The 25329-nt window shown below is 43.3% G+C and overlaps 1 protein-coding gene across 3 annotated transcripts in view; it reads left to right on the top strand.

Annotated features, from left to right (window-relative positions):
* Positions 1-24317, top strand: part of LOC147020315 (phosphatase and actin regulator 1-like) — a 124254-nt gene extending 99937 nt beyond the window's left edge. For all 3 annotated transcript variants that reach the window (XM_085895611.1, XM_085895610.1, XM_085895609.1), the window contains 2 exons: positions 6879-6955; positions 18423-24317. In XM_085895611.1, coding sequence (XP_085751737.1) covers positions 6879-6955; positions 18423-18438 — 93 coding nt within the window. In that variant the 3' untranslated portion in view covers positions 18439-24317. The remainder of the gene's footprint in view (positions 1-6878; positions 6956-18422) is intronic.
* Positions 24318-25329: the final 1012 nt, after the last annotated feature.

Genomic DNA, 25329 nt, shown 5'->3' with positions numbered 1-25329 from the left:
TATCGCTGTTTCCTTGCAGCTCAGCTGTCGATGCTCGTGGTGTTGTCACTGCTTTGCTGTTCCCCTCCCCCGGCCGCGGTACGTGCTGCACGTGTTGGCCTCTGTGGGGACGAAAATTCGGATTTACCACAGAAATAAGCATAAAAGAAGAGTATAAATGAAGTTTGTGGTGTAAACAGACTTAGCTATGAAATCCCCACAACGCACGTCCCGTTGTCCCACAAAACAAAAGGGAAGGGACTATATACACATATATTAATGGGTTAACTATCTGGGGACCACTGTATGTTGGATGCCATTGCCTGGGAGGCATGCAGTTCCGAGAACCGCAACAATATATATGTATATATATATATATATATATATATATATATATATATATATATATATATATATATATATATATATACATACATACATACATACATACATACATACATACATACATACATACATACATACATACATATATATATATATATATATATATATATATATATATATATATATATATATATATATATATATGTATGTATGCGTGCGAACGGCCACGTAACTTGAATCGCGGCACGTCGCTCACTGGACGGACAATTCTGTCGTGACCCTCTCGGACCAACGCCGGGAGCTCGTCACGGGTGGGCCTTTCGGCCTCACCACGATCGAGCCAATCAGCCCCCTGCGTGGGATAGGGTTGTTCGCCAAACTCGACCTACCTAAGTACCCACGCGGAGGGTAGACCGGGCGATCGCACCTCGCCGCAGGTCGACTCCGGACACGGGCCACTAAAGCGATCCGTTCCATACTATCGGGATAACCGAGCGGTGTTATCGTCGGCCTCGACGGTTCCGATTAATTATCGGGCGTATTAAGCCCACTACCAACCCTTTACGTGAAGCAAGATGGAGATTCAATTAAAGAAAAGACGAAGCGAAACGGTAAAACAGTTCAACATGATGCACATTTATTCCGCGGCACACGGAAAGCACACATATACAATTACAACAATTATGCACATAAAGCAATTGCAACAAAAGAAACACAACAATGCAGATCTACAACCGACTACGCGTACACACGGCAACACTTACACAATTTTACTTCACCAGACTGGCGCCGCACACACGTTTACACAGAAACAAAAGAAAAGGGCCACCCTCAAAGACAAGGGGGCAGACGGGGCCTGTGGGCCAATATTTGCGCGGGACCTGAAAGAGCGGTCAGGTCTGCGAGACCGGGTGGATCCTACCCGTGTCTTTGTGATGAGCCGCAAACGTGGCAGCGCGGCGGTGCCCCGACTTCGTGCTCCTTCGCGGGTTTCGTTGGCACTGCTTGGAGTGGGGTGGGAATGGGGCCCCCTTTTCGCACTATCTCAGTGCGGGGGAAAAAGGGGGGGGGAATTGTTGATGCTCTGGGGAAAGAGGATAGCTGGCTTGCTTGGGTCCCGTGACGAGCGATTCCACCGCGACCTCGTCGCCGACCGCCGTCTTCCTTGCCTCGGACCCGAGCTCCTCGGTCTCTTCCCCAATTCTCCTCAGCTGACTGCAGCAAACCACCTGTACGCCCTCGCCTCCCGACTCCACTCCGCGCTCCAACCTGACTTTGCCCAAAACACTCTCCGCCCTTCTGAGGCCGACTCTGCCCAAACCGACTCTGCCGAGACCGACTCGACCCAAACCGACTCGACCAAAACTGATTCGACCCAAACCGACTCGACTAAAACCGACTCCACCAAAACTGACTGCCGAAATTCGCCCCGCGCTCGGCGCTTTATAGGTCGGCAGGAGAACCCATATGCAAATTTCTGGATCAGAACGAGCTCGGGGGTGGAGCCACGCTCGCCCATTGGACGGAGAAAAAGGGGCGTGAGTCTCCCCTGATCCTCGAATTTGCATATCTCGATTCTACACCGACGCGCCTGGAGGCGGGGCCAAACCGCCCCGCGCTTGCTGATTGGATGGATCAGAAGTGGGCGTGTAGCATTCCTGATCCGAATTCTCCTAGGACAGGCCGCATTTTGCACTCGCGGTTCGGCGCGCACCTTGTACGAGCCCAGGACAGCCCGACGCTCGGTGTTCACAGGTGGTGCGGGAATGGCGGTAGAAGGAGGAGAGGTGAAGGTGGTGGAGAGTTTATGGTGGTGGTTTATGGCCATGGTGCCATTTGGAATGGCGGTGATGCGATGTTTGCGGGAGCGAGTTGTGAAGGTAAAGATCGTGGCTGTTGGCGTTGTTGTTGTTGTTGTGAAGCGGCGTTGTGGTTGGTGGTTGTTGTGTGATGGCGGTTGAGACGTGGTTGGTCAAAATAAAGATAGAACAGAAAAACAGCTATCTCAAAGCGTCGCAGCCCGAATGAATCGCATTAATTCCCTCTAAACAACGGGTTTGGGGCTAACTACACATGTACTTACAGAGATATCTCACCTACGGGACCTGAATGGTGGTTTGCGAATTTCCTCAACCGCAACAATATATACATATATATATATATATATATATATATACATATATATATATATATATATATATATATATATATATATATATATATATATATGTACAAACTGTTGCAGGCCGGGGATCAGGCGAGAAGACCACCATGGGGGGGCAGCTATCTCGGCTCCCACCAGACTCCCCAGAATTGTAGGCCGTTGCACATGGATAATTCCGTGACACGGCGGGTCGCTTAACCAACCATCAATGCCAATAACTCAACCGCATGACCTCGGGTCCTCCAATCTATGGGTTAACCGGGTTACCTAATTAATCACGTCATTTAATTACCGAGGAACATGCCATCGTTATGACTTGTCTGAACCGGATCACTTTCCCGGATCGGATGCAGCCGAGCGACACTGCCAAGGATGTACCGGCTAAAAGGAACGGATCGTTGGGAATAAAGTCCTGACTAAGCTAGGATTCGGACCATGCTGGATCAATGAAAGAACAGACAATAACGAGCTGGGAACATTTCTAATAATAATTTATTTACAAGCAGGCAAGGAAAGATATGTGGTACAGTGAATAGTTTTATTGGTATGTGTCATGCAGGGATAGAAAGAAGCATGAGGTGTGACAATGTACATGCAACTTACGAAAGCAGACACAGAGTAGACTTAACCCGAAATAATAATCTTCTGCAATCTAAACTTACAAGGGCAGGCGCCAGGAGACACACACACACACACACACACACACACACACACACACACACACACACACACACACACACACACACACACACACACACACACACACACACACACCGATGAAGAGGAGTGAATGAAGAGAAAAGGGAGGAGAGGAGATGAGACTAACAGTCTCTGAATCCCTTGCATGATTTCCTGATCTCGCCACCAATTCGTTTTGGGGGGATGCTCCGCCGGGCGATACATCCCTGACAGCTGGCGCGCCGTTTATTGCTTTGTGACCCTTCGTGCGGCCAGCATCTGTCCAGAGAACAAGACACGACTGTCGGGCATGAAGGGAGGGATTTGGGTGGAGAAGGCAGAGCAGAGATACCAAGGCAGAACGAGCCAGCAGGAACGAAGAAAGGACGACCCAGGAATGACTGAACGTTCTGAAACTTGCCCAGCATTACAAAATTCATATACTCAGACCTCGCTATTCGCAGGGGATACATTCCTATAAAATGCCATGAATGTCGAATCAGCGAATGTCAGGGAATTGTTTCAATGAGAAAAAGGGGGATACGTTCCTGGTGGTTTGTGATTCATTCAGGGAAATCAAAAATCCCATGAAAAATCATGAATATGCTAGCAAAAAACACAAAAACCTGACAAACAACCTGCGAATACGCCCCACAAATACGTGAAAACCTGCAAATGTAGAAGCAGGTCGTATTTTATCATTTGTGAATATGTGGGGTCCGCAAGTAGCATATCCGTAAATAGCAGGGTCCGACAGTATCGCTCATCAAAACAATGACAGTTGACTTAAAAATAACATGAGCAAGTCAGAAGCTGCAAAAAAATGGAGAATTTACTTAATTGGTCGTTGTGCACAACATCACAGCATGGTGTGAATGACATCCTTTGTACCATTCCACGGGGAAGACCGAGTATAGTTTTGTCAATGTGGATGGTAGTCACGGAGACATTCTGACGTCTGGACAATGTCAAAAGTATGATGCTCTCTCCAGTTTTTTTTTCCTTTGCAGGTATACCTGACCATCATATGGAGTGACGTGGAACATAAGGGGAACATATATTAGCAAAGATCTTCTTAGAGGATATCAGGGTAATTGAATTGGAAGCAAGCTTGCCATTGAGATGTTTATTCTGTGTTTGAATTCCAATGTGGGTTGGGTTGAATAAAAAGAACTGTCATCTGATGCAGGACCAGCAGAGGAAGCTGCATGACGGAGTGCACCACCCTTCAGATGGGGATGTAAAGCCGATGGTCCTGTGTGAATTTAGGTTGTGCATTCTGAAGTTTCCATTATATCTTTCTTAAATCGCAGGCTATCGTGTGCCATGACCTTAGTCAAGCAGCCTGATTGTGGTTTTCTGGGTAATTGTGTTACGAATTTGGAAGCTTACTGCACACAAGTCAGAGTCCCTATGGAACAGTTATTTCGATAAGTGTGTGTTTCTAGTTAGGGCCCCATACCTGTGTCTAATGGGAATTACATACATATGCTGTGAGTTATTTTGATAGTCAGGGTTTTCTTTTACAGTTTTTAGATCCTCATGGAGGATCTCGAAGTCTTACTCACGTTGTTGTTCTTCATCTTCTTCTTGTGGACTTTTTTGTTTCACAGCCTACAGTTTTCATCGAAACTTCCTGAAACTTTGCATATATATGTAAAAATACCCTGCGCAGACAGTAACCATCTCCGATTTTGAAAATTCCTCCGAGAAAAAAAAAGTTATGACGTCAAAATATCCCCGCTAATGGAAATCGCCTAAAAAATTACCTCCGAAACTAGGCAAGCTTTTTGAATTCTGTTTGCGGGAATCAAGCCGGGCATTAGCACAGATAATTTATTGCAAACCGGATACATCACAATGACGTCATATTCGTTTTTATGACGTCATCATTAAGAGGACGAGGATCTTAGCTCATTTGAGCTTGTTATATCAACGACGACTACAACAACGCCAGCATCACCCTCACCTTCACTTCGCTTCCTTCACTTCGCTTCCTCCCACCGACGCCATTGCCTACGTGTGTGTCAGCACGTACGTGGGCGGGGTTCACAAAGACCTGACGTCTCTCTCGCCAATCCGGGGGGTGTGGGAGAGGTGGCAGTAAGTCAGTCAAAGGGCACAGAGCGGGCTCCAAGAGAAGCAAAGCCTCTGAGGGGGGGCGGGGAATCTGGACGCCCTGACACGCCCCCCGACCAATCATGGAGAGGTGACGGAGTTCCCCGGAAAATGAGGTGCGCGGAGGGGTGCGACGGTTGCCCCTGCCCCGGCGGGGGAGGAGAAGAAATAGACGGGACGGCGCGTTGTGAAAGAAGGGTGGTTGTCTTCTGGTCTTCGGGTCTCGTGTCATCGCTGACACTGGTCGGGTGGATCTGCTGGAGCTCGGATAGGAAGAATTCGCGCCCATTCAAAACGCATCTCTCGAGACTGGGCGAAAGGCATCTCGTTGCTGGCGTGCTCTGGTTCTCAGCTCGTCTTGTGGCTGGCGTGGTCTGTGTTGGCTGCCCTGGTTCCTGCTTGGCCGACTGGTGCTCCGGGAAGGTGCAGATGTCGAGCCGCGCGCTCGCGGCCAGGTAGCCTGCTATTTTCTCGTCCCTCAGCTCGACTTTCCTCCGAGCTGGAGGGATAATAAAGACCGCTTTGGGTCCGTTTCTTTTGGGTGTGTGTCTGTGTGTGGGCCCGTCTTTAAGTGGGAATTTTTGAAGTGCTTGTGTGTAAATTTGCATTCTCTATTAATCGTGATAACTCTGCCCTTGCGTGCTTCCCTCCTTCCCCACCTACTGTTAATAAATACCCCATTTGTTGAATGTTTCAGCTTGTCCTAGTCCTTTCCTTGATTGGTTTAGCAAGGTGCGTGTTGGAGAATTAAAAGACCGTTGCTGCTGTAGATGTACGTTTGGACCGACGGATCTCGGTAACCATCCGCTCGGGTTGTGCATGGTTCGAGCACGGAAACTGCTCGTCCCGTTCGAGCTCCGTCGAGGGTGTGAATACTCGGTAGCTCGCCAAGTGGGTCTCTCAGTATTTTGAAGATTGGCAAATAACCCTGTACCACATGATTGATTTATTGACGATTCACGGTCCGGTAAGGGACCCGTACCCTCGGAGTTTTCCTGAAGGTACGATCTAGATTCCAGGTGTTCGGTAGAGTTGACCCTACTGCTCCACCTCGCAGTCATGCTCGCAGCCGACGCCCGGCTCCACAACAATAGTACTGCGGTCTGGATTGAGTGCCAGCACTGTGTGCCAAATGTCAATTACTTGCACATAAATTACCTTGTCATACCTCATAATTACCTCGTATGCAAAGGAGTAGGATATTAGTCTCGTCTCAAAATATGCAGGGTAGCTGTACTCTGATATCTTTACAAAGGATGAAGTCATTGAGCTAGTGCGATGGTGAAATGACATCCTTTGTACCATGACATCGTTTTAAATGACATCCTTTGTAGCATGACATCGTTTTAAATGACATCCTTTGACTAATTCAGATTCTCCAGTTTATGTTTAAATGTATTTAGTGAAACTTGCTCGTCTCATCTTGGTTGAGTCGGCAGCCATATAATCACAGCATTGACATTGACGTTATTGGAAGGAATGAATGAACTCATGAGTTTCTGTTGAAATGTTAAGTCAGACAGAACGAGTCACCGCCATTGGATTTTCACCTGTGTGCACCTGCTTTTCTTTTGACTTTCCATTCCGATGGCAGGCAGCCATACGCCGAGAGCTGAACGAGTTCAAAAGCACGGAAATGGAGGTGCACGAGAGAAGCAAGCAGTTTACAAGGTAAGTGCGAGAGAAAGCTTTCACTCATAAGTCAGACCGACCCACAGTTTGTACAGGTCTGCCAGACTTGTGCCAATTAGTGAATTTCCAAGTTTTTAATCATTGCTTCCAAATTGCTCAATAATTTATCCTTTACTTTCTGACTAATACTTTTATGACATCAGCTGGTAGAATTTTAACGATGGTTTCATCTGAATGGTTTAAACGTGGATTTGGCTTCGTGGTTATGGTGGCTGTCTTGTGATCCTTGGGTCCTGAGTATGAGGGTGGCTGGCTTGGAATACTAGGTTCCTCAGTTTGAGCCTTGTCAGCTGCTGAATTAACACCAGGTTGTGTTGACTCAGCCTGTTATCCTTCTGAGGTCAGCAAAATGAATACCACTATACTGGAAAGAGGGGCACTACATCAGTGGCACAGCTGCATCCCTAACCAATAATGCAACCAGCAGCCTCCCTAACCAATAATGCAACCAGCAGCCTCAAGGCAACACATAAAAGTGTGTGTGCATATGAATGGTTGATTATTTTAATATTTAAAGAAAGTATCATGACGAAAGTTTGTCCTTTTTTCCTATCATAACTTTTCCATGTCTTATCATTTAAATCGTTTCCACTTTCTCTTTTTTGTTAAATCCCATCGGGATGTTTATTTGCATTATTAGACTGATTTGCACAAAACTTATGATTGGGTTGTTGTCAAGAACTCCCCCATCAAAATCAATCCTTAATGTTGGAAACGAGTGTGGACCAGCTCGCTGCGCTCTCCTCACCAATTGTCGCTACAATGGGACAAACAATAGCACATCAAGAAAAAAACCACACCACCACGTTATTTTTAAATACCACACTACCACGCTATTAAAAACACCACACCACCACATTAATAAAAACACCACATCACCACGTTATTTAAAAAACCACACCACCACGTTATTTTTAAAAACCACACTACCACGCTATTAAAAACACCACACCACCACGCTATTAAAAAAACCACACCACCATGCTATCAAAAACACCACACCACCACATCAATAAAAACAACACATCACCACGCTATTAAAACCACCACACCACCACATCAACTCAAACCACACATCACCCCATTATTAGAAACATCGCCCCACCACGCTTTAGTAGCACCACACCGCCACTTCAACACAAACACATCACCACGCTATTAAAAACCACACCACCACGCTATTAAAAACACCACATCAATTAAAACAACACATCACCACGTTATTAAAAACACCACACCACCACATTATTTTTAAAAACCACACCACCACGCTATTAAAAACACCACACCACCACATTAATAAAAACACCACATCACCACGTTATTTAAAAAACCACACCACCACACTATTAATAAACCACATCACCACACTATTAAAAACACCACACCACCACGCTATTAAAAACACCACACCACCATGCTATTAAAAACACCACACCACCACATCAATAAAAACAACACATCACCATGCTATTAAAAACACCACACCACCACATTAATTAAAACAACACATCACCACGTTATTAGAAACACCACACCACCACGCTATTAAAAACACCACACCACCACATCAATAAAAACACCACATCACCACGCTATTAGAAACCACGCCACCATGCTATTAAAAACACCACACCACCACATCAATAGAAACACCACAACACCACATTAATAAAAACAACACATCACGTTATTTAAAAAACCACACCACCACGCTATTAATATACCACATCACCATGCTATTAAAAACACCACACCACCATGTTATTAAAAACACCACACAACCACGTTATTAAAAACACCATTCCACCACATCAATTAAAACAACACATCACCACATTATTAAAAACACCACACCACCACGTTATTAAAAACACCACACCACTACGCTATTAAAAACACCACACCACCACATCAATAAAAACACCACATCACCACGCTATTAAAAAACCACACCACCACGCTATTAAAAAACCACACCACCACGCTATTAAAAAAACACACCACCACGCTATTAAAAAACCACACCACCACGCTATTAAAAAACCACACCACCATGCTATTAAAAATACCACACCACCACGCTATTAAAAACACCACACCACCATGCTATTAAAAACACCACACCACCACGCTATTAAAAACACCACACCACCACATCAATAAAAACACCACATCACCACTCTATTAAAAAACCACACCACCACGCTATTAGAAAAACCACATCACCATGCTATTAAAAACACCACACCACCACCCTATTAAAAACACCACACCACCGCGCTATTAAAAACACCACACCACCACGCTATTAAAAACACCACACCACCACATCAATAAAAACAACACATCACCACGCTATTACAAACACCACACCACCACCCTATTAAAAACACCACACCACCACGCTATTAAAAACAACACACCACCACATCAATAAAAACAATACACCACCACGCTATTAAAAACACCACACCACCACGCTATTAAAAACACCACACCACCACATCAATTAAAACAACACATCACCACATCAATAAAAACACCACATCACCACGCTATTAAAAACACCACACCACCACATCAATAAAAACACCACACCACCACGCTATTAAAAAACCACACCACCACGCTATTAAAAACACCACACCACCGCGCTATTACAAACACCACACCACCACGCTATTAAAAACACCACACCACCACATCAATAAAAACAACACATCACCACGCTATTAAAAACACCACACCACCACGCTATTAAAAACAGCACACCACCACGCTATTAAAAGCACCACACCACCACATCAATAAAAACAATACACCACCATGCTATTAAAAACACCACACCACCACGCTATTAAAAACACCACACCAGCACATCAATTAAAACAACACATCACCACATCAATAAAAACACCACATCACCACGCTATTAAAAAACCACACCACCACGCTATTAAAAAAACCACATCACCACGCTATTAAAAACACCACACCACCACATCAATAAAAACACCACATCACCACGCTATTAAAAAACCACACCACCACGCTATTAAAAAAACCACACCACCACGCTATTAAAAACACCACACCACCACGCTATTAAAAATAGCACACCACCACATTATTAAAAACACCTCACCACCATGATATGAAAACCCCTCACTGCCATGGTATTGCAAAAAACACCTCACTGCCACATTATTAAAAAACCTCACCACGACGTTATTATAAACACCTCACTGCCACGTTATTAAAAACACCTCACCACCACATAACTGCCATGTTATTAAAAACACCTCACCACCACGTAACTGCCACGTTATTAAAAACACCTCACTGCCATGGTGTTAAAAACACCTCACCACCACGTAACTTCCACGTTATTAAAAACACCTCACCGACATGGTATTAAAAACCCCTCACCACCACGTAACTGCCATGTTATTAAAAACACCTCACCACCACATAACTGCCATGTTATTAAAAACACCTCACCACCACATAACTGCCATGTTATTAAAAACACCTCACCACCACGTAACTGCCACGTTATTAAAAACACCTCACTGCCATGGTGTTAAAAACACCTCACCACCACGTAACTGCCACGTTATTAAAAACACCTCACCGACATGGTATTAAAAACCCCTCACCACCACGTAACTGCCATGTTATTAAAAACACCTCACCACCACGTAACTTCCACGTTATTAAAAACACCTCACCGCCATGGTGTTAAAAACACCTCACCACCACGTAACTGCCATGTTTTTAAAAACACCTCACCACCACGTAACTGCCACCTTATTAAAAACACCTCACTTCCATGGTGTTAAAAACACCTCACCGCCATGTAACTGCCACGTTATTAAAAACACCTCACTGCTATGGTGTTAAAAACACCTCACCACCACGTAACTTCCACGTTGTTAAAAACACCTCACTGCCACATTATTAAAAACACCTCACCGCCATGGTATTAAAAACCCCTCACCACCACGTAACTGCCACGTTATTAAAAACACCTCACTTCCACGTTGTTAAAAATACCTCACCGCCATGGTGTTAAAATCACCTCACCACCACGTAACTGCCACGTTATTAAAAACACCTCACTGCCATGGTGTTAAAATCACCTCACCACCACGTAACTGCCACGTTATTAAAAACACCTCACTGCCATGGTGTTAAAAACACCTCACCACCACGTAACTTCCATGTTGTTAAAAACACCTCACTGCCACATTATTAAAAACACCTCACCGCCATGGTATTAAAAACCCCTCACCACCACGTAACTGCCACGTTATTAAAAACACCTCACTGCCACATTGTTAAAAATACCTCACCGCCATGGTGTTAAAATCACCTCACCACCACGTAACTACCACGTTATTAAAAACACCTCACTGCCATGGTGTTAAAAACACCTCACCACCACGTAACTTCCACGTTATTAAAAACACCTCACCGCCATGGTGTTAAAAACCACTCACCACTGTGTAACTGCCACTTTAGTCAAAACACCCCACTGCCACGTAATTATAAACACCTCACTGCGACATACCCATCATGTTATTAAAAACACGTCACCTCCACGTCTGTCAAAATAGCTCCCGCTGTGTAATTCAAAACACAGGGTGGCCATAAAGTCTGGAAACATAGATAATAGTACGGCATTCTGTTGGATGATTATTTCCCGAACTGGATTGGACGACGTGGCCCTGTGGAGTGGGCTGCACCCTCGCCAAATCTGAACCCCATTGATTAATTCTTCTGGGATATGCTGAAGGCGCAGGTGTATTCAATGAAAATCAGAGACACAAATTAATTATCTGAAGCAACGCATCATGGATGCATGTGCAGGGAATGATGGAAATGCTGCATTAATACACCGCGTTCATTGTGATTTTGCACAGCGCATTCAACTGTGCATTTCTCATGACGGACAACACATTGAACATGTCATGTAATGTCATTGAACATATGTATTGTTATGCAATGTCAATAAACCATTCATAATGTATATTCGCCGATGTTTCCAGACTTTATGTCCACCCTGTATGTGTTTATTTTTGTAACATGTAACACCCCCATCTTTCCAGTTTTTACTGATATTTAAGCAGTTTAATGTTTCAATTTACTCTAGAATTAAAGCATAGAACAAATAAACAAGTGCAGAGAAAAACAGAAATCATGGAATCATCTTGTTGAACAAAATTTAATCTAAAATTTTGACTCATCAAAGTAGCCACCTTTTGCAGATATAGCAGCTGAACATACTGTTGCGAATTCGCGCCCGCCGGCGTGCGATCGGCCATGTGACTCGAATCGCGGCACGTCGCCCACCGGACGGACAATTCTGTCGTGACCCTCTCGGACTAACGCCGGGAGCTAGTCACGGGTGGGCCTTTCGGCCTCACCACGATCGTGCCAATCGGCCACCCACGTGGGATAGGGTTGTTCGCCAAACTCGACCTACCTAAGTACCCACGCGGATGGTAGACCGGGCGATCGCACCTCGCCGCAGCTCGACTCCAGACACGGGCCGCTTAAGCGGTCCGTTCCGTACTATCGGGATAACCGAGCGGTGTTATCGTCGGCCTCGACGGTTCCGATTAATTATCGGGCGTTTTAAGCCCACTACGAACGAACCCTTTACGTGAAGCAAGATGGAGATTCAATGAAAGAAAAGACGAAGCGAAACGGGAAAACAGTTCAACATAATGCACATTTAATCCGCGGCACACGGAGAGCACACATATACAGCCAAACAGAATGCACATATATCAAATGCAACAAAAGAAACAATGACGCAGATACTACCGACTAAGACCGACACACGGCAACACTTATACGGTTTTACTTCACAGACGGCGCCGACACACATTTACTCAAAAGCAAAGGAAACAAGCCACCGTCATAGGCAAGGGGGCAGACGGGCCCGTAGGCCAATGTGTGCGCGGGACCTGAACGAGCGGTCAGCTCCGCGAGACCGGGGGGCTCCAAACCCGCGACCTCGTGACGAGCCGCAAATGTGGCTGCGCGGCGATGCCCCGACTTCGTGCTCCTTCGCAGGTTTCGTTGGCACCGCTTGGAGTGGGGTGGGAACGGGGCCCCCTTTTCGCACTATCTCAGCGCGGGGGAAAAGGGGGGGGGGAATTGTTGATGCCCTGGGAGAAGGAGAATGGTTGGCTGGCTTGGGTTCCGCGATGAGCGATCCCATCGCGACCTCGTCGCCGACCGCCGTCTTCCCTGCCTCGGACCCGAGCTCCTTTGACTCTTCCTCCAATTCTCCTCAGCCGACTGCAGAAAACCACCTTGACGCCTTCGCCTCCCGACTCCACTCCGCTCTCCAACCCGACTTGACTGCCTTCGTCTCCCGACTCCACTCTCTGCCACCAAAACTGACTCTTTGCGCAACCACTCTTCTGCGCAACAACTCCTCTGCGCAACAACTCTTCCATTCGCCTTACGCTCGCCGTTTTATAGGCCGGCAGGAGAAAACAATATGCAAATTTCCGGATCAGGATGACCTCGGGGGCAGGGCCACACTCGCCCATTGGACGGAGGAAAAGGGGCGTGAATCTCCCCTGATCCTAGAATTTGCATATCTCGATTTCACACAGACGCGCCTGGAGGCAGGGCCAAGCCGCCCCGCGCTTCCTAATTGGACGGATCAGAAGTGGGCGTGTAGCATTCCTGATCCGAATTCTCCTTGGAAAGGCCGCCATTTGCACTCGCGGCTCGGCGCGTATCTTGTACGAGCCCAGGACAGCCCGACGCTCGGTGCTCACAGGTGGTGCGGGAATGGCCATAGAAGGAGAGAGGTGAAGGTGGTGGAGGGTTTCCGGCGGTGGCCGATGGCCATGGTGCCGTTTGGAATGGCGGTGATGTGATGTTTGCGGGAGCGAGTTGTGAAGGTAAAGGTCGTGGCTGTTGGCGTTGTTGTTGTCTGACGGTTGGAGCGTGGTTGGTTCAAAATAAAGATAGAACAGAAAAACAGCTATCTCAAAGCGTCGCAGCCTGAATGAATCACATTAATTCCCTCTATACAACGGGTTTGGGCTAACTACACAGGTACTCAAGAGATATCTCACCTACGGGACCTGAATGGTGGTTTGCGAATTTCCACAGCCGTAACAATACTCATGGCATTCTTTCTACAATGGAAATCAAATATTGTTTGGAAAGTTCTTCCCAATTCTGTTGCAGAAGTTCCCACAAATGTGTTGCACTTGTAGGTTGCTTTGCTTTCACCCGTCTGTCCAGTTCATCCCAAACCAGCTCGATGGGGTTTAAGTCTGGAAACTGTGCTGGCCATTCCATGATTTGAAGCCTACCATCTTGTTCTTTTCTTCTAAGGTAGTACTGACATAGCCTGGAGGTATGTTTTAGGTCGTTATCTTGCTGTAGGATGAACCCTTGACCAACTTGGCATCGACCAGAGGGTATTGCATGGTGCTGCAAAATGTTGCGTTAGTCCTTTTGGTTCAGGGTGCCAGTCACTCTGTGCAAGTCGCCAACTCTGGCGGCAAAAGAACCCCATATCATCACTCTTCCTCCTCCATGTTTGACAGTTGGTGTCACACACTGAGGAACCATCCTTTTGCCTACTCGACGGCATACAAAAACCCTGCGTGATGAACTGAAGATTTCAAATTTTGATTCATCGGTCCATAAGACCTTCCAGTTTTCAATAGTCCACTGGCAGTGCTTCATGGCCCAGGCAAGCCTCTTTTTCTTATTTTGCCATCTTAGCAATAGCTTTCTTACTGCCACTCGACCTGTCAAACCTGCAGCTCGAAGTCTTCTCTTCACAGTTGAAATTGAGACTTCCTAACTTCGACCAGTGTTAAGCTGTGCTTGAAGCTGCTGTCCTGTGAGCCGCCTTTCATGCAAGCTGGTGACTCTCAGAAACTTGTCTTCTGATTGTGTTGTGGCTTTGGGTCTGCCAGACCTCTTCCTGTCAGAGTTTCCTCCAGTTTCCAAGTGCCTTTTGATGGTGTAGGAAACTGTACTCACTGACACCTTGGTTTTTCTTTGCAATTTCTCAAAAGGAAAGACCTACACTTTTAAGGGTTATAATGGTCTGTCTGTCTTCCTTTGTTAATTGTCTTTTCTCGCCATTATGACAGCAATATACTACTTGCTGCAGTGCAATATTGTCCAAATAATGCTTCAGAGGGTGTAGCAACACAATCTGTTCCAACACTGCTTTTACACAGACAAAGGGTTTGTAAGTCATCAACCAAAGTTAGGACACCTGTAGGAATTGTTTTCATCAACTTTCAAGGCTTAATTTACTTCCATTGCTGCAGAACAGCTGCATTTGCTGACCCATTACTTGTTCCATGAAAAGAGCCTTTTTAACAACTCTGAAATTTACATTTTTTAAAATTTTTGGTAACCTAAACTTTTTTTTAACCTCTGGCAGTTTACCGCTTAGCTTTGTACCATTTCAGGTTATTCACTGGACTTGAACTGCTTAGATTTCAGTAAAAACTGTAAAAATGGGGGTGTTCTAAAACTTTTGACTGGTGGTATATACACTAGGGCGGGTGGGGATTTTAACCCATAATATCTATCCTAAAACAAAACTTTCCTTAACCATTAACCCAATCTATTATAAACCCTCTACTTCTTGCTATAAAACCCTTACCCACCACTTAACGGTGGGTTTTATTTCCTTTATACACCATCATTCTCCTACCCAAACCTTTCCACTTCTATATTTTATGCCTTAATCTTAGCTAGCTCACCTTTCTACTCCTAAACTGGATAAACCCGTTTAGAAACTATTTATGATAGCCCCACCTGCCCATTTATATACAGCTCTGAGAAAAAAATAAGAGACCACTCCCAAAATTTTTTAGATCAGCATCTCTACATGTATGGCAGCCATTCCATTCCAGTGTCTGTTGAATTCCAACACAGGAACACCTCATTCTACTTAGTGAGGTACTGATTAGGTGATCACCTGAACCAAATCTTATTTAACAAGGAAAAGTATAAAAAAAACCACTGCTGTGGTCATCACTATCCTCTTGCAATAGGACCAGCTGGATGGCAAAAACAGTGCCAGTTGTACCTCAAAAGTAATTGGAATCAAAAAAATAACTATTGACCATGCCAAAAGAGTTGAAAAGAAAAGTTTTGAGTGAGGAAAAGATGGGTTCAATTCTGGCTTTACTGGCAGAGGGATACAGTGAGTGTCACGTTGCTTCCATCCTTAAAATTTCAAAGACGGTGGTTCATAAGAACAAGGTCAAGCAGCAGACATTGGGGACAACAAAGCTACAGACTGGCAGAGGGCGAACATGACTTTCCACTGATCGGGATGACCGCCAACTCATTTGAATGTCACTCAACAACCGTAGGATGACATCAAGTGACCTACAAAAAGAATGGCAAACGGCAGCTGGGGTGAAGTGCATGGTGAGGAAGGTTCGAAACAGGCTCCTAGGGGCAGGGCTGAAGTCATGCAAAGCAAGAAAAAAGCCCTTCATCAATGTGAAGCAAAGAAGAGCCAGGCTGAGGTTTGCAAAAGACCATAAGGATTGGACCGTAGAGGACTGGAGTAAGGTCATCTTCTCTGATGAGTCCAATTTTCAGCTTTGCCCAACACCTGGTCATCTAATGGTTAGACGGAGACCTGGAGAGGCCTACAAGCCACAGTGTCTCGCACCCACTGTGAAATTTGGTGGAGGATCGGTGATGATCTGAGGGTGTTTCAGCAAGGCTGGAATCGGGCAGATTTGTCTTTGTGAAGGACTCATAAATCAAGCCATATACAAGGTTGTCCTGGAAGAACACTTGCTTCCTTCTGCTCTGACAATGTTCCCCAACTCTGAGGATTGGTTTTTCCAGCAGGACAATGCTCCATGCCACCCAGCCAGGTCAATCAAGGTGTGGATGGAGGACCATCAGATCAAGACCCTGTCATGGCCAGCCCAATCTCCAGACCTGATCCCCATTGAAAACCTCTAGAATGTGATCAAGAGGAAGATGGATGATCACAAGCCATCAAACAAAGCCGAGTTGCTTGAATTTTTGCGCCAGGAGTGGCATAAAGTCACCCAACAGCAATGTGAGAGACTGGTGGAGAGCATGCCAAGACTCATGAAAGCTGTGATTGAAAATCAGGGTTATTCCACAAAATATTGATTTCTGAACTCTTCCGAAGTTAAAACATTAGTATTGTGTTGTTTAAAAATGAATATGAACTTGTTTTGTTTGTTTTATTTGAGGTCTGAAAACACTGAATCTTTGTTGTTATTTTGACCAGTTGTCATTTTCTGCAAATAAATGCTCTAAATGAAAATATTTTTATTCGGAATTTGGGAGAAATGTTGTCAGTAGTTTATAGAATAAAACAAAAATGTTCATTTTACTCAAACACATACCTATAAATAGTAAAACCAGAAAAACTGATAATTTTGCAGTGGTCTCTTAATTTTTTCCAGAGCTGTATACGTATATATATATATATATATATATATATATATATATATATATATATATATATATATATATATATATATATATATATATATATATATATATATATATATATATATATATATATATATATATACAATTACATTTCTTTCTCTGCTTTTATTTACACTTTTGGATGGATTCAGCGAAATTCACGTTGCTTTTGTTTCGGTGTCATCAGAGTTAATAACACATTCCAAAAGGGCTTTGCCTTGATCAGCGCTCCACTGACTCCACAAACTACATCTTACATTCCTTTTGACCAAGTGTGAGAAAATTGTGCAACATGTTTTGACTATGGGCGTGGCAGGATAGCCTCGACCCTAGAGGTATGCACACTCACCAGACGCCTCAAAATCAGCTTGCCCAGGTTCCAATGTTGACCCGGGTATAAACCGTCATCCTTGTGTTTCTCAGGCAGGGCAATGCAACAATGTGTAATGTGTATGCCACCCCTCGGTTGGACGTTAAGCCGGAGGAGCCATCTGCTGCCATTAATTGGTCGATGTCAAACATCCCGCAATGTCCTTCACGAAGATTTGGCGAGCTTTTGCTGGCACCCTGAAACAAATGACAAAATTCCTCCACTCGGTCAAGTACCCTGCCTCAGAGTGGTGACCCTTCCAAGATTTTAACTGCAGGGTAAGAAACTGCTTCGGGAGAACCGACTGACACTCTTTATAGGGTATGGTCTGTGATGATGTTTTTTTGTTGTCATTTTCCTCTCTCTGAAATACATTTTTTGTATTTCTTTTCAGCAAAATTTCCTGGTCAATGTCCTGGTAGGAATTCCCACAAAGTGAATGTCATTTCTCTCAAAAGGGACATCATACATGCAATCATTTGTATACTATATATATTCACGTACAAACACCATGTTGCACTTGTTGTTTTGACCAGAATTTTATGTATAAACATTTCTTCCCTGTTTTTGCAGGTTTCACAAACCATGACAATTTGCTTTTACCAACCCGTTCTGCTTCTGTTGCACCACTCCTATGACATTGCGGGCCCACACACTGGCTTTTGATCTTGGAAGGAATTGGGTGTTCAGCCCCAAGGAAATGTTACCGGTGGTTCCTTGTTCTATTGAAGGAATGCAAGACTATGTGATGGACTTTGTGTGCAAATTGAAAAGTTTTTATGCAATGCGATAATTTTTTTTTTAACCTTTTTTGTATGCTTGGCCAACAATGCCAATATATAATAATTTGAGTGGTAAAAGATGTTTAATATATTGTGACAAGTAAACAATAATAATTGATGAAAATGTAATGAGTGCATTATGTCACTGTTCTGTGTATGTGTGCAGCTGCCTAACCACAAACAAATATTGTGTGTTCGAACTGTAAATACGTGCAGCAACTTCGAGCTGAATCCAGGATGTAAAATCCTGAAGCCCTGTAAAGTGATCTTGATTAGGTGTAATGGTCCAAAGGTCAGGGTACCGTCTCTGGGAAAACAGAGCAAGGAGGGCAGGAAATGTATGGTGGAGAGACATGGAAGGTTTTGGTGGAGTATTTCGAGCAATTTGTGTTATGATGGTGATAAGGACACTCCATAGCTGTGTGCAGTGTACGAGTGCATAATGATATAGGAATAATATCACCATTTTGTGGTTCCAGGAGTCCTAGCACTCATGTTAGCACTGCAGGAGCTGGGTGTAGCTACACCTTGGATAGGCAAAGCATAACTATGTCAGGAATAACGAACAGCTAAGTTACCTTCACCAGCTGTGTTCTTATGTGGCATGTATCGATTTGGCGATTGGTCAGTTTATGCTTTTGAATAGGTGAGGTTCGAGGAAGGAATAGGTAAAGCATGAGGAAAGATCGCTTGAGTGCATATCTATGAGAAGTTAGTGATCAATATTTTCCCAAATCTTTGACACACGATGGTGGTAAGATGAACGCAATCGATCAAGGTCTTCAAAGATAGGTGAATCATGTACAATTCTTGAAGTTTTCCACACGGGTAATTAGCAGATAGAATCTACTGAGAGGTATTATGGGCCTGTGCATGATAAGGTTGCAGGCAACGTGTCCAAATCATGTCGTGCCGTGTTGTCCAAACGTGTTACGGAGATGACTTTTCAATCATGTTTGCTCCTGAGGAAGGCCCTGAAACGTCCATGTTGGTGATGTAATCCTGCTTTCAAATATCGATAGAGCGAAGTACAGGAGTTGCAAACAGGTTCCATCGATGGCTCACTTGATAGCTTTGGACTACGTGTGGTGCAGTTTCTGCATTGTGCAAAAGGACTGGTTTATTGGGTCCTCTTAAGACGTGTAGTTAAGTGTTTATAAAGACTGATTACTCTCACAAAGCTTGGGTGATGACATAACTGTCCAGGCACTTTGACTGCAACCTATTTTGATAGTTCCATCTATTGCTACAAGTTGTAGATCATCAGGAATTCTAGAGCAGAAAACCAGTACTTGGCCTTGGTGTCGGTCATCTTAAGGCCAACCCTTTCTGCTTGTGTCTTTACAGAAGTCGATTGATGCTGTGCATTGATATTAATGCAGCTGGAGAACAGGCAGACATTGTCTGCAAATAATATACTGGGGCACAGAACGAGTTTGATCTCAGAGGGTTTTAGCCATTTCCTCACACAATGTAAAGGTATTCCTGTTGAGGTCTTTGTCACATGTTCTCTCCATCAATGCTAATTACAGAACTCTCTGTGAACATACAACTCCACAAATGTAATTCCTCTGTGTTAGAAAGGCAGCTGGTTTGGACTTTTGGCATTCTTTGTTCCAATTTCATGCGCACCTGACAGATGACATTTCTTCAAAGGCACCAGGTAGTCACAGATCTGTATCTAATGTTTTCTCAGGCCATGATATGGTTTATATCTCCAATACCTTGCTGAGCATTGTGTAATTATACATGTGGCCAAGCACGATGCATCAGCTGAGTCAGGATAAGAGAAGGCCACACTTTACCATCGAGCCACACTTTTACTCATCATATTAAATAAATTTATCATACCTAATATTGGACATTGGTCTTAGATTCTCAAGCACCGAATATTCAGGGAACTGTGCTTGATAAGATCCCAATTTTGAGATGGATCTGACAGTTAAAGTTGCTTCTAAATTGCTGTTTTGAGAAAGTTTAATGCACCAAGCAATTGGAAAATTTGGAGAGAAATCTCTTCATCAATATTGCTAAGTCATCAGGAGTTCCCAATGTCTGAAGCGAGGAACTTGTAGAAACTTTCCACAATATCGTTTCCTTGTGAATAGGAAGATTGGTAGTGGGTTTAGGGTGGGGGGCTTAGTCTGATGAGAGATATGCACAGGGTATTTCCATGGACCACTACTCAAAAATGGCAGTGTGCAATGGTCACATTAATTTGTGGAACAAACTCATTGATTTCATTTCATTACCTTAAAATTTACAGGTATGCAATGTATCATATCATTCCAACTGTTCTCAAAATATTGAGCAGTCTGTGACTCTCCTTGGGACATGAGAAACAGTTGGCATCAGATGATCATTGCTGAAAATGTAAACATCTGTCTAATAAAATGAAAAAATGATTAAAAATAGTGAATTTGGAGAAATATAATTATGATCTGAATAATGGTTGATCGATAATCCATTAGTTGAAACCAGGGTTCTCATTTCCAAATCATTGTCCACCATCTTCAGTTCTACAACTCTGTAATTCCTTTGTACTTCTTGCCTTTTTCTCTGCACCGCTCCATCCCGAGAGACCATTGCGGCATGACGTCGGTTTTTATCATCTGTCACTTCACCGTATACCGAAGAACTTCACTTCTAGCATTGGTATTCGATAAACAGTTGTTGGTTCATCCAAAGGCCGTTTCAATGTGTGAATATTTTTAAACATACGTGAATCATTGCAGTATCTTGACTTCCCAAGCTGGTTATCTTCACTCCTGGTTCCTTAGTAAACCAAAAACTACTGCAGTAGTAGTCTGTCTTCCAAGGGCCAAAAAAAAATATTTTGATGGCATCTTTTGTTGATGGCGGCATCCATGCTTAAAATTTCCCTTGTGGTATGATAATCAACACCTGGAGAGATACTATGCTGAATTTTTGTGTTAAAGGTCAATCAGAGGTCAAATGTCATCCAGGGGGGCTTATTTTAGAAGTCATACCACATTAGTGCAGATTTAACCACATAAATAGGCTTTAAAACTGTCTTGTATCATTGATTGATGTCTATAAAAAGTATTTTATTTTTTGGTCAAAGGTCAAGTGTCAAAGGTCACAGCCCAATAGTCAAAGGTCAAATATACAATATTTCACTAAAAGAAACCCTGATTACTTGAATTTTTGTTATTCAAACGACTCAATTTCACTCATTTCACTTAATATCAAGAATAAAAAATATAAAAAAGAATCTTGGATGGTTTTGAGAAGTTATTTATTTCAAATTTTCAAAATCAAGATTTTGTATTTTCAAAATAGTACTTGTGTATTTTCACAGTACCAGTGCATACTCAGTTATATGAAGATATTCCACAGTTCATGATCGAATAAACTGTTAATCTGCATGATCCTCGAAGGTCATTGGATTTTCTCATCCATCTGCATCACACATACACACACTCAAAGATGCAAATATGGGTTACATGATAACATAACAGCATAGACAATGTCCTGTGCTATATTGCACACTTTCATCTTGATTTCAGAGTTCCTGGGCCATCTGTTTCTTTATCTAGCACAGATAAGCCGCTTAAGAGAAGTCGGAGGAACTCATACAAACTGTCAGGAATAACCCTTGCGAAGTGTTCCATGTCTCAGCCTTTCCAAGATTCATCGTGCCTAGGAGTATCTTGGAGATCAGGCCTCAACTTCAGAGCGACATTGACCATGTCTTGGAGCATACATGTTTCTCAAGATTGAGAAGTTTCCATCTTTTCTCCATACAATTCTTCAGAAGAGTCGGTCCCTGAACTGGAAAACATGGAGGTTCGTGTCAACATCTTTGAAATGACAATCTGACTTATCTCCAGGATACATCAATAAAGCTGCTTTGGGGTGCAGAGGATGAACAAAATTTGCCTTGTGGCCCAGACACTTCAGAATGTCATGATGGAAAGATTGTCTCCTGGTAAGATACTTGGGAAGTACCTCTGCACAATTTTTTTCTTCAATAATCTTGATGCATCATGCCCCTCTGCTGTTCATGTCTTATACATGGCTACATGCTAGCCCAGCTTCAAGTCTTATGCACAACTCTGCCAAGGCTTCATCGTTGCTGGATACTTCGGATTTGGACCGGTTTTCTGACCTCTGTTAAAATTTGATAAGGCACTCTAAGTGATACTTTCTTTCCACAGCTAAGATTCCAGAGAGTCTCAGTCTCATAACATGATCTGACTTTGCATATGTCAATATTGTTTCCGATTTTTCTAATGTCTCAACACGATTCACCTTTTGACGTTCATCTGATTGGCAAAATATGTATTTTTCCCAGTCAACAGGTGTGGAAGACAGTCGACACGAAGTAATTGGCTGGCTGTCATCTTCCTCTGTGTTTGTTGAAGACTTGCCAAGTATTTCCTTGAGTCTTTCAATATGCATAGAAGATGTGAAAGAACTGTTACATGTTTTGTGCCATTATATTTCGTCGCTGTTCCACTCAGAATCAGGTACAACATTCAGTCCGTCAAAAAGCGAGAAATTTGCAAGATCTCTTAATTTTATCCTTTCCAGTGCACACCTTCTTACTCAGTGTTTCCCTCCTCGGAAGGAAGCCGCAGTGTTTCTTTCTTGGAAACTTGACAAAGGATACAAAGTCCACAAGATGTTGACAAATGATCAGTTTTCGTTTGAGGACTGCAACTGGATTGAGCTCCATTTTTTTCAAAACAATGCTTCAACCATTACCTTAAATAGAACAAATAAGAATTGCTGTTAACATATGATATTATTTCTTGATTTTATTCGAAACTTAAAATTTTTTTGGTTAAATTCAGAACTTTCAGTACTTTGATTTTTTTTTGTCTCTGGAAAAAACATCAACCAAAATTAAGCAATTATTTTAAATTCTAATTTCCAACTTGTGCTGATTTGATTTGTAATGGTATCATTTAAGTATCTCACCATATTTTATCTGATTTGTACACTTATTTAATTGATAATACAAAAGGATTGGCAATATTTATGATAATGAAATGATCGGGCATTCATCCTACCATTGTCTTTGAGAAATTATAACTAATCCTATTTCTAAAAGTGTTTTCTAATGAAAACATATCTGAAAATAACATTTCATGACATTAAAACATTACAGATCTCATACAGGCATCTTGGGGTGCAGAAAGTGAATGACTTGCAAATTATATGTAGAAATGTACCCAATGACCTTTGACCCCGAAATGACCTGAAATGCAAAAATCCAGCATGGCATCCCCCAGATGATGATGATTGTCACACCCCAAGGAATATTTGAAGTATGGATGTTGGCCTTTAACAAAAAATGCGATCAAAATTTTTTTCAGCCTCTTTTTGGCACTTGGTAGGCAGACTTACAGTGCTTCTCCAAAGCATTCTGGTCCCCTCTGTTGTCCATAAACAGATCTCTTGCACACAAGTATCACACAGCCGCTGGCATATTTTGACTAAAACGTGTTGGAAAAAAAAAACAAAGAAAAAAAGATTAAGCAAATAATTCCACTAATTATTTATTTGTAATCTAAACATCTCTGTTGTTTGTGCAACGTGCATACAAACCGCTTTGTAATTATTATTTTTAAATGTACAACAATGCCCATCAATGTTGTGCGTGTGGATGATGATCGTTGAATAAAGTGTATTTCTGTGTCCTATGTCTGGCAAAGCAGCAGGTTTGAGTTTGTCTTTCAGAGAATGCATAACCGTGCTCATCAAATGGTTAATTTTGATGGACAATTTTGGCACATGAGTCCACTTCCCATATTATGTTTAATTATGATCTATCAGAATTGGATGAGAAAACCCAGAAGACCATCTTCACATCCCCCCAAAAAAGACTGGATCATGAAGACCATTTCAGATCATGAAAAAGGTCTTGCATGATGTGGATCGCCTTTCATTAAGAACGAACCTGAATATTTAACAACCACCTAATTTGACAACAAATCCCATGACTTCTCTCAGCAGCCACACCACTGGGGCACTGAAAGTTTCAGACCAAAAGTTTAAGAGCTGTCAAATTTGCTGTCTGGAACAACTTCCTAAGGTACACCAACTGGATATGGTTATCCTGCCGACGTAACGTCACATATGGTCGCCCAGAATGTGGACGGTCTCTGACGTTGCCAGTTTGTTGATAACTCCTCCAGAGTGACTGCTTGACGGTGTTCCAAAGAACACCAAAATGCCTAGCCACAACGTTTTGTGGCATTCCTGTCTCAAGCATTCCGATAGCATGGAGATGTTCATTTTCGGAAAGGCGTGGCATTATGTTTACAACGTTTAGGCGGCAAAAAAAAAAAAGTTTCTCAGCTGGGATGGTTCACCTAATCATGCTTCATTGCAATTTGCTCATTACCATGTGTATCACTATCACATGACAGCACACGTGCATGGCAATTCCGGATATTCACTGGGAAAAAGAGGGAACATGTCAAGAAGGCACATGTTGGATGACCATTATATTGTTGTGGGCCGGGGGTCGGGTGAGAAGACCACCAGGGGGAGGGAAGCTATCTCGGGTTCCCACCAGACTCCCCAGAATTGCAGGCCTACGCACACGGATAATTCCATGACGCGGCGGGTCGCAAACCGGCTGTGAATGCCAATAACTCAACTGCGTGACCTCGGGTCCTCCCATCTATGGGTTAACCAGGTTACCTAATTAATCACGTTATTTA

The sequence above is a fragment of the Eptatretus burgeri genome, chromosome 9, assembly GCF_056783735.1.
Source record: "Eptatretus burgeri isolate ZD-2024b chromosome 9, Ebu_testis_v1, whole genome shotgun sequence".
NCBI classification, from domain to species: domain Eukaryota; kingdom Metazoa; phylum Chordata; class Myxini; order Myxiniformes; family Myxinidae; genus Eptatretus; species Eptatretus burgeri.
The sequence above is the reverse complement of the archived record's forward strand: the minus strand, read 5'-3'. Positions and strand labels throughout refer to the sequence as shown.